Source organism: Buceros rhinoceros, unplaced genomic scaffold, assembly GCF_000710305.1.
Source record: "Buceros rhinoceros silvestris isolate BGI_N320 unplaced genomic scaffold, ASM71030v1 scaffold3020, whole genome shotgun sequence".
Lineage (NCBI taxonomy): Eukaryota > Metazoa > Chordata > Aves > Bucerotiformes > Bucerotidae > Buceros > Buceros rhinoceros.
This window is the reverse complement of record NW_010388874.1, coordinates 207,209-218,016: the sequence shown is the minus strand read 5'-3', so window position 1 is coordinate 218,016 and position 10,808 is coordinate 207,209. Positions and strand designations below refer to the sequence as shown.

At 40.6% G+C, this 10,808-nt stretch overlaps 1 protein-coding gene across 1 annotated transcript in view; it reads right to left on the bottom strand.

The window, feature by feature from the left end:
* The window catches only part of TMC3 (transmembrane channel-like 3), a 21,585-nt gene extending 11,194 nt beyond the window's left edge, over positions 1–10,391 (bottom strand). Inside the window, exons 1-9 of the mRNA XM_010131689.1 lie at positions 10,294–10,391; positions 8,849–9,007; positions 7,598–7,673; positions 4,785–4,866; positions 3,986–4,092; positions 2,882–2,980; positions 2,648–2,790; positions 1,065–1,212; positions 99–146 (exon numbers count right to left, since the gene is read on the bottom strand). Coding sequence (XP_010129991.1) covers positions 99–146; positions 1,065–1,212; positions 2,648–2,790; positions 2,882–2,980; positions 3,986–4,092; positions 4,785–4,866; positions 7,598–7,673; positions 8,849–9,007; positions 10,294–10,391 — 960 coding nt within the window. The remainder of the gene's footprint in view (positions 1–98; positions 147–1,064; positions 1,213–2,647; positions 2,791–2,881; positions 2,981–3,985; positions 4,093–4,784; positions 4,867–7,597; positions 7,674–8,848; positions 9,008–10,293) is intronic.
* Between the last annotated feature and the right edge of the window lie 417 nt (positions 10,392–10,808).

Genomic DNA, 10,808 nt, shown 5'->3' with positions numbered 1-10,808 from the left:
TCTTCTCTAGCGTGGTTTTTAGAAGTATGAGACAAGCAGATTAGCGCTGCTATCTACATTGAAACAGTGCTTTGAAAAGTATCTCTGCTCTTATATACATACAAGTTTTTGCTTTTCTTCTTTTCTTGCTCTTCCAATATAGCTTCCTTGAAAGAAACAGAGCATTATTGTTTTAATAGTGTTCAGCAAAAATAATGCACATATCTTTCACAGAAGGTATCAAATACATTAAGGGAAAACTTCACATTCGGGAAGTGCAAGTAGGTAAATACCTCTCGGTCTTGCATAGCCTTTTAGGAGACGTAAGTGAGCTTAAATAGTGGAGGAGGTTTTTGAGAAGCGAACAATCGATAATCAAATACTTGTGCACTTCCAGTCATGCCTGTTCTATGGGGTACAACCAGAGGTTGACACTACCAGATCTTGTTGCAGGACGTGCCTATAGAATCTGTCACCAATATAATACAGAACTGTCAAAAGTTCTCCCCAGTCACTGCAATAACTAAATATCATACTTATTAAATTTTCCTTGACACAATTTGAAGTAATTTGTTTAATGACTGAATAAGATACACCAAGGTTGGAAAGTAAATTACTTTTGATGAAAACCACACCTGTTGTTAAATTCTCAGAGAATATCTGTATTTCAAGCAGTTTTCTAATATTGAGAGATCTGTAAGATCTTCCTGGACCAGTTGTTACAGAGAGATGAAATAAGGGTTTTCACATTGTTAACACGAATTTGATTCTATTACTCCATGAAAATGCTTCCCAAGCAAATTTGTTTCTAGTTATCTAACTTCTTGTCACCGTTACAGTGCATTAAAAAAACCTCTTCCGAAGAACACCACAATGGCCTTGCTGGAACAGAACGACAGTTTCAGCAAGCACGGTGTGACTGCTATACCACACAGAGATGCAATACCAGGCCACCCCAGGCTAACAGATTTGTAAATGAATACCAAAAACCAATAGGAAATGCAAGGGAATGAGAGGAAAAACTTATATAGCTTACAGATTAACAAACAAATCAACTCTAAATAATTTGAAGACCATTTGCTTACCCTAATGCTATTAACGATGGCAGCAGCTTTGCTCTCTGCAGCCTCAGGGTTTCCTATTAAATAGTCCCAAGCACAGAACAATCTCCAACAGAAAGTGTAATTTTCATCAGAGGCACTTGCTAAACTCATTCTTGAGTTCTTTGCCATTCTATAAAAAACCAACAAATATTTAACTTTTGTTAATGTGTGAAGATGAAGGAAATCGCTGGTTTGGTTCATAGGTTTCAGATGACTACGCCTTTAGAACTGCCAAAAATCTGCAGCGATTAGTGTCATCGCTGGCAACATTCTGAAGGAAATAAAAGGGAGTGAGGTTTCGAACATGAGCTTCACTTCTGGTCTAGTGCAGAAGTGACTCACTGTGGAAGAGTATTTTGATATTTACATTCTTTATAGCTGATAAATAAAGCAAATAAATCTCAGTGGAACTGTGGATTTAAACATATTTCATTGTTACTATCTCCAGGTAGGATCCAGCTGGAAGATACAATCACCAAAATCACCATTACTGTGATTACAAGCTAGTTTGGCAAAACTAGTGATCATGCACAAGGACTGTTTGTTTTCACTATAAAAAGAAAAATATATGTTATTGCCAAATAGAAACCCAGTGCCATTTTACTGGACTTGGGGAAAAGAAAGAAAAACTCACCGACTCATCTCAGATAGGCAAGAGGGCAGAATATTGCAAAGTATAAGAGATGAAATGAAGATTAATAGCTGATGAAAGAAAGGGCAGCCAAAAGGACAATGTTAAAAGGGGAACTGTAAGCAGCTAAGCAAAGAGTCAGTGAGCTATGTCAGAAGAAGAGCTCATCATATCCAGAAAGTGCAGATGTGTAGATCAGTGTCAAATGTATCAGTGACCCTTGGCACCAACCAGCAGGTAGAATAAAAATAAATGACAAGGGAGGGTTCGGCTTCAAAACTGAGAGTTATTACAGGCAGTACTAAAAATGCGCTGGGACTGCACTGTGCCGCATAAATAGGCATCTGGAAGGGAAGTGAAAGCAAAGCAAGAGAGGACAGAGTGACCTCGGCCCTCTCCAAGCATTGTGCGTTCCTGGGTTTGCGGTCAGCGCTAGCAGCCTTGCTTCCTCTGCTAAGTAACTCCTACTCTTGGCCCTTCAACAGCAAAGAAATAAAGCTTACATTCAAACGGGATACTGGCTGAAACAAAGCAAAGGGTATTGCATCTAGGATGGAATTTTTGTATTTCTGTTTCAATACATGGGAATAATAATGCTGACTGCGTTACACTTAAAATATAAATCTCTGTGATAGCAACATCTACACCAGAAAAGAGGGAAAACAGAAAGGGCTTCTGTGAGCGTCAGACTTTACAAGTGCAAAGCACACAGATCATCGTGTCCTGTCCTCCTTTTTATAGACTGGGAAACTGGAGAGAGAGTGAAAATAAATGATAAACTCAGTATGCCTCCCTGATATTAGCAGACTTGAACAGATTAATAGAACTATGGAGAATAAATACAGAGGAAATGGGATAAATACGCTGTTAACGACTGACTAAACATACAAGCTATAAATAGGAATAAATAACAGCAATAAAAGGGAAGTCTTACTTTTTTAAGAGGATGATGAAGCTGTAAGCAAACACTGCCATTCCAACAAGGAAGTAGGCAAGAGGCAGCCGATATCCAGCTTTCCCGATCTTCCTGTCACGTCCGTAGTAGCCATAAAACAAAACAGAGTACTGGAGGTAGCCCTGCAAAGACCAGAGCCCATAAGTAAGAGCAGTAACTAAGATCACAACAGAACAGCAATAGTGAAACAGTAAAGAGTAGTTTTAGTCTTGCCCCTAGTGACCAGATGGTGTCCAGGGCTTGAGCGGAATCAGCGTGCTCCTTGGGAATGGTCTTGCTGACTGTGCTGCCAAACGGTGCTCCGGCCAGTAGCTGGGAAAGAGAGAGACGGTCTCAGAAGCTGTGTGAGCCCATCTGACCTGGGGCTGCACAGCAGAGCTCACCACGAGCTGGCCACACGGATACTGGGCCATTCCTTGTCCTAAACTAGAAACTCCGTGAGAAACCCTGCTTTCATTTTCCACTAAACCAGATGGGAGATTTTTTGCTGTCTATGGTCTCCTTACGAGGAAATTTAATACTCTGTAGAGATCTTCAAACTGGCTGAGAAAGGCAAAGAGGTCAACAGAAACCATTAACAAAATAGCATCTTTAAAAGTTGTTATTATGTTTTAATTTAAGCTTTTTCAATTAAATATGACAGTGTTTGACCTCAAAGTGGTATTTCAAGAGTAAATCTACTTTTCCTTGAAGCAAAAAATGAAAGTGAATACCTTTTTTATTTCACAGTTCACTTTTCTGTTTTTGGGGTACTTTCTTTTTTTTAGTTTAGACAATGAGAAGAAAAAACAGATATTCCTGTGTTTTCTGGTAACGCTATTAAAGCACGGGTTAGGTGAGGCAAAATAGCTTTTATGAATAATTTAACAAAGTTAACAAATAGCCTTGCTTGTGTGCAAGAACTAAACAAAATTGTGGCAGTTCAGAACCTCTAGAAAATTATTTCTAATAGACAATAATCCAGAGTCTGGAGAGGGATATTATGGTTTTCTGTAAACAACACTAACAGGACTTGAGTGTACTCGACACCAACTACAGCTTTTAGAATTTGGTTCTCCATTTCAGTAATCGGATACAAACATAATCCGTAAAAGCATTAGTACTATGTTGACAAAATATCATCTCTAACACTAATAGCAAAAAACTCTTATGCTCTGGCAGAAAAACCCCTCTTAATAGGGGAATTTATTTTAAATAATTCATTTTAAACTGTGCATTTCAAATTGATGTATGCCTTTAAGCGTGGCATTTGTTTAATTCAGAAAGGAAAGTGCAACACTAAGCATTTTTCTGTAAATATTAACAACACGTTCTTACCTCTGGTAAGACTACAAATGCTCCTGTCATTATGGTAAGTACAATATTGATTCCAAATAGCCATCTCAAGAAGATGAAGTAAGAGGCAACTCCAGACCCAAAATGACCTTAAAACATAGGAAATAGTTCTCTGAGCTAAACAGTCTATAAAAGCTGATATCATTTATTCATGAAATATTACTTGAATAATAAAACAAAAGAAAAAGGTCCTGATTCACGCAGGGCATACAGCAAAGTAGAAAAAAAAAGTTAATATGTCATCGAGGAAAATATAATTCCAACATGAGCTCTGTTGGAGAAGTCTCATTATTACCAGCAGCGCTTTGCACCAGAAGCTGCTAAGCTGGGTGACATCACACGTCCATTTCCCTTTACCGCAGAGCTGTGACCTGACTGATGATGTAATGTTACAGGCTGCTTCAGTTCAGCTCCATTCAACGACTCAAGGGCTGGTGACACAGGTTACAACCACACTTAACCCTAGGCAGACCTGGCGATGCTGCTCCATAGACTGTGGTAAACTATAACCAAGTCTTGCTGCGTTTTCAGCACCACAGTGGGACAAATTTGACTTATAAAAAGTTGCCCCCCACTAAGACCATAAATGAGAGCTGTGCAGTGTCTAAGGCACTAGGAAAAGACAAAAAAAATCAAAGTTTTAAATGAAAATGTCACTGCTGAAAGTTTGCATTTAACTCTCACAAATTTTATTTAATTCAGCAAATGAAAAAATAAACCCTAAAACTCAGCATTTTAGCAAGTGCTTTACTGTTCAATACCATAAAATCTTTATACTTACTCTCAATTTTCTTTATTCTCATTTCCCAGGGAATAAAGATTACCACAAAGTTATATGCAAGTCGAATAAACTTCCTCCAAAGCTGAGAAAAGAAAGCAGAGAAATGAAAAATATGATACCTCTGCACGTAAATGCAGAATAATTTGCTCGTGTCTCTTTCACCTTGTACCACATGAAACGTTACAAATGTTAATTACTAAGATCTTAAAGCATGTTTGTGGGTAAGGTGGGTAAAGCAACCCACAGTGGGTTTTCGAAACACACAAAACGTGGCGAGCACACAGGTCCTTGACCCTGCTTGCCAGCCAAATGCCAACAGAGACAAAGCGCCCCTTACACACCTCCAGGGGTACAGTCAGGAGCCACCAATCTACATCTTTTACACCTAAAGACCGTGAGGAACCAACAGAGGGGAGCCAGTGAGTGCCGTTCCCTGTCACCTTCTGCATGGTTTGGGCTGTGGAGGGGGGGAAAACGGCAGCGAAGGGCCAGGCAGTGGCCCTGGGCAGCAGGAGTCATCCAAGATGGGTATTGCCAGGATGCCTATAGCCTCTGTGTGATTTACGAGGGAATCCCGCTGCACTACACATAATAAATTTGACTTCTCGGACAAACAAAAGGACAGACAACTAACTTCAAATTTAAAAGCATAATGCCTTAGAGGACATTTTCTTGGAGGCAAAATAACCTTTGTTATTCAACAGCAGCAAATTCAACTGCTGAATTCCCAGCTCTGTGTATTACAGCTGACACCTGCAGAAAACCTGTGGTTCTACTGCGTAGGGTCCTTATTCAACCTCCATTTTTTTGTGTGAGGAAAAAAGAGGAAAGCATCTTCCTGCACACAGTGGGGCGTGCATATGCATATGGGAGAAGAAACAAAACCATCAGCAAAATTGAGTGCAGCTTGACTTGTTGAATTAGAGCTGTAACTTCACAGTAACAACAGGTAAATAGTATTTGTATATGTCATGCATTATGAAGTATTTTTAGTACAGCTAGATACTAAAAACTCCCTATGTTTTAGGCAGCAGTGTTGTCAATATTTTATCATCAATCTCCTAAAACCAAAGAGGAGTGAATAACATTTTAATTACTGAATATAGCTTCTGTCTCTTTGGATGAAGTTAATTTTTTATTGTGGCATGGGTATTTTATTGCATGAATGGCAAGTATTTTAATTAAACAAAGAAATTGTAGATCCTGTGACTTGCATAGTAATTGCTGGGATTGCTACATTCATCCGAGAACAGGGTTCGCAAAGCTGAAAAATAATAATAGAACTGAAAAGGAAAAATGTTTTCAGTGTCAAAACAGTGAAACTTCAGTTTTCATAAACAGCGGTATGAATGGATTGTCCAATTCTGAACAATTTGCCCATTTTAAAAACTTATTTAAAATCAAATACACTTAAAGCTGCATTTTGATGTTAGCACATGTTCAGCTTTTGAGCTCTTAATTTTGATGATGCAGTGCTTGTTTTGCTGTGCTACAATTTTTGCCTCCTTGGTCACCATGCTGTTCTCTGAGAAAATATGTGGAAAAAAAGCTCTTCCAATTAAAAAAAAAAAGGAGCTCATTCTGTTGCATTTGTTGAATTTAGCCCTGATGTAAAGGCCGTATTCCCTAATCTCTGCTAGGAAAAAAACATGGTTCCCCTACGTGTAATGAGTGGTGCTAATTAACTGCTGAATTATATCCCTGTGCTGAATATCTTCAAGCAAATACACACAACAGAGACAATTATATTAGATACAAACATTTATTAGTCTTGAACTCTAAGATGAACTCCCCCCCCCCTTTTCTTTTTTAATAGGAAAGGGAATTTGAACAAGTAATGAGCCCCATCTCTGGTTTACTGACATGTATTGCAGACCCTGAACACTTCTCTTTCTAGGTAACATCCTAGTTCCACTCAGTTCAAAAGCAAAACCCACTATTTATTTCAACAGCATTCATTACTTCCACTGCATTTGCCACATGCACAAAGGCAGAACAAAGAGAAAAATTACTCTTTTCTACCTTGGAAATAGTACTTTTAACATTTGCTGTGGGGCTACATGACAGAACAATAGACACACAGGCAGCCTTTCACTTGTTCGCGTGAAAAAACTACACGGTGTTCTATTTTACTGTTCTTGCCCTGCCCTTTGAATCGAGAGAAGTTACTCATTAAAAGCCTACTCATTGTGATGACAAAAATATTCTTGACTGCTTAGATGACTAAAGATCTCTGCTGGTTGCATATTAGGGACAATTTCCTCCACGTTACTCATTTCCAGAAATTAGGGCTAGGGTCTATTTTTAGTAGATTTGCTAAGATTAAATTCAGATTCTTTGACTATTATGCAAGGGAAAACCTTCTTTAATAAAGTATTTATCATAAGCTATTGTAGTATTGTCTTTCAAACTAAAAGCTAGATGCATTTTTCATACTAAACTATTGAACCGTGGCCCCAGAGTCCGGTGAAATAGCTCTTCAGAAAATACTGTCATCGAGGAGTTGGTATCCCATTCCTGTCACCCCCTCTAGCAGGGGCTAATTGTAGATTATTTGAGAAGGAAGCTTATACTGCTTTAGTAGAAGGACGTCCATGCTGCAGCACATCAGATTAGTCTGCGAAAATGTAATTAGTAAATTCACAATAGGAAAAAAAATAAAAGAAAAATGCTTTTGACTGCTTTTTCCTCCCGCTACAGGGTTTCCAAGTTGGAAATGAAGACTGAATAGCAAACACACACTTCCATGAATGAAAACAGCAGGTGTCTACTGGTATATAAAAAAGCTGTAATTTAAGAAAAAGCAGCCTTACCTCTGCACCAGCAGCTTGGTAACCTCTTGTTCTAGTGAGCCTCCCTTCATACTTCAGCACGATCTCCTTTGCCTGTCTGCACAAGAAGGTGCGAGTTCATTCTACGTTGCTCCCATTGCCTGGAGCCCTTTGTTCTGCACAACCAGCAAAGTTGTCAAGCGCTCCGAAATACAAACGCGGACTGTCTCACATAAAATCCTTACCTAGGTAAAGCTTTTTTCTTTTCCTACTGAGGTTTTTACTGACACTTTAAAACCACTAAGAATTTTGTCTGAGAAAACTCAGCATACAAAACTTTGACTGCAGGAAGAGTTTCTTATTCCTCTAATTTTTCTCTCTGTCCTTTTGATTCAAAGTCTTTCTTTCAAAATGGCACAACCAAAATGAGCAAAATAAAAAGATTCCCCATTACAGTTTGGTTCATCTCACGTGGATCCTAACACCTCATCTGCAAATACGGCGTAGTGCTCTTGTACAATGCAAAAAGAAAGAAAAATCCCTCTTTGCTTCCAAGATTACACAAGGGCTCTGCTGCTGGTAGGGATTCTCATGACTAAGATGCCATCCTAGCATCTACAGGATTTTAAGAGAAAGATACCAGCTGAAAAGGAAAAACAAAGCCAGCTCCAAACAGATCACACCGTGAAAGACCTGACACAATTTTGACGGTTGGCCCAAAGACTTATGTGCCCGCTCTTTCACTGTAAGTTTGGAATTATTAATATAATAATTGCAGTCTTCAGATGTGAAACATGCTACAGTGAGTGTACCTTTTCAACCTACAAGTGTCCGGTATTTGCTACCATTTACAATTTATTACCTGAAGATTATGACCAGCTTCTGTTCTCCTACCATGCAATTGTCACAGGAAATGAGACTGTTTTTCCCTCTTGGGACAGAGTGAAACAGTTTAGCTTAAAAATTTATTACTGAGCATTACCATCAGCCTTTCCTTAGACCACTGAATAGCTGACACACAGCATGATTGCTGGCTCTCTCTTCTGTACTGTGACTGTCTAATGGGAGCCACAAGCATGCACAGGAGAAAACTCCACCTGCAGCCTTTCCACCCCGAGGCTGCTGCGTTCAGACAGCTCTCAGATCTCGTCAGAGCATCTTCATGGCATGTATTCCTAGCAGCTCTTAAGCATTTCTGCATGTCATCCCTTCCAGTTTACGCTGAGAAACTTCTAAGGCTGGAAGCACTGTCGCAGTCAGCAAGTTTGAAAGCTTTCGTGCAGACACCTTTACCTGAGCACCCTCAGCTTCTGCCTCATGGGCCACGGTCGGCAGCGGATATTGGCCATAATCTCTTTCTGGTACTGGATGTTCTGAAAGATCTGCTCTGGATCATGGCTTTCAGCCTTTTCTTCACTGACATCATCGTCCGAGTTACTGACAGCCCAGGACACACACCACAAGAGGAAAAACAAAACAAATTATTCTCAGTCAGATCCCCAGCAAACTGCTCATTTGCACAGGATCCAACCTAACAGAGCAATATAACAAGTAAGCCAGGGGACTCATGACCTTATTGTTTTAAAGTTGATGAATAATTTGGGTGATTTCCCCATCTCCTGGCTATGTCCCTTTTCCTCTCCACTGCTTGCTGCTCAGTCATAAACTGTCCCCGCTCCCCACCACAAATCCCCGTCTGTCCTCTCTGAGCCTTTCCTGCCGTACAACTTGTACATCATGCTAGCAAGACAGTCTTCTATTTTTCTAGAACAAAGTGCTGTCTAAACATTTCCAGCAAGAGCATTTAACATTCATTTATTCTCCACGTGGTGTTGGCCTTTTAATTTGATCGTAAAAATGATAAAATATTTTCTTGTTAGAACAGGAGGGGCAACAGATGCTTAGACTGCCCTTGGTTCCCCTTCCCTGCTGAGGAGGACTGGAGTGTGAGACCCCGCACACCAAGAATTACTCGTCCCTGTAAAAAGATTCACATACTTTGATGCAGATTTCTGCGGATTTTTATTAAATCTTTTTTTGATGCTGTCACCACATTTGCTAAGCTACAGCTCTCACAATTCCCTGTTTGAAACAGGGTATTGTGTAAGAAACAGCAGCAGTATTAATTCTTGCAGAGGCTTAGGTCTAAACACCTGCGTTGAATGTTTCTCCCTGAATGAAACAAACTGATCTGAAGCACTGCAACAACCACCAGCTGGGAATTTTTGTATTTGTATTGCTATACACTTGTCAGGAAAGTTCCCTGAGATGTTGCTGAAAAAACAACACCTTTTAATCACTTAGAAATAAATTGCAACCTAAATGGTGCCTTGTTAGAACGCTCAGAGGACATACCTCATCAGAGTACTGGTCCATCGGTCCACAATCCTGTCCCTTCAGTCACAGGGGACATTTAAGGGAAATGTAGAATTAGACAGGAAAAGTTTAGAGAGGTTTCTCATCCTCCTATACCCTTCACTCATTGGAGTTACGCTGTTTTATGTACAGTATTTATGTCGCAGTATGAAAAATGACTTTCGTGAAAATAAAAAAAACCCAAGAAGGTTTGAAATATATATAATTTTCTCCCTAAATATAGGGAGAAAAGAGATTTTTTTTCTTTTCAGGGTTGCCGCACTCGTCCTAAAGGAAAGCGAAGAGACGAGATCCCACTTCCGTGCTAGATAAGGCAGATTTGTGCTGCAGGAGAGAGAGGGGTCTCTTACCTGTGGGGAGGCTCCTGGTAGGTGTAGATGCCAGCGTGCCGCTTCACTGTTCGATACTTTTTGCAGGACTTGGCAGTTTTGACTGCAGCGGAGCCCGTTGCTGCTGCCATGGTGGCAGCTGCCTCCTGCCCCAGGTGAAACTCTGCCGTGCTAGGAAGGAGCCTTTAGCTTGCCGGTCGGATGTCTCGTAAGCAGCCAAATGTTATTAAGTAGAGAGCAGCGAGGGACTGTGAGCCCTGTGGAGCAGAGGATTGCTGCCTGCGCCTGGTGCTCCAGCCGTGGAGAGGACCTCCGCCTGGCAGTGCTTCCCTGCCTTAAAGCGGCAGCGCACTGCAGCCCCGGCCAGAGCGCTCTGAAGAGAGATGCCCAGAAGTGAGACTCCAGGGGAGGGCCAGCTGCGAGCCAGGTTTCCCTTGTCATGGATGAGGTATTCCCTCACAGCGCCATCCCACCACGCTGCGCTGGCCTGCTGCAGGAGGGGTTTCCAACGAATGCACTGGACATACCGTTGACATCTTTGCTTCATG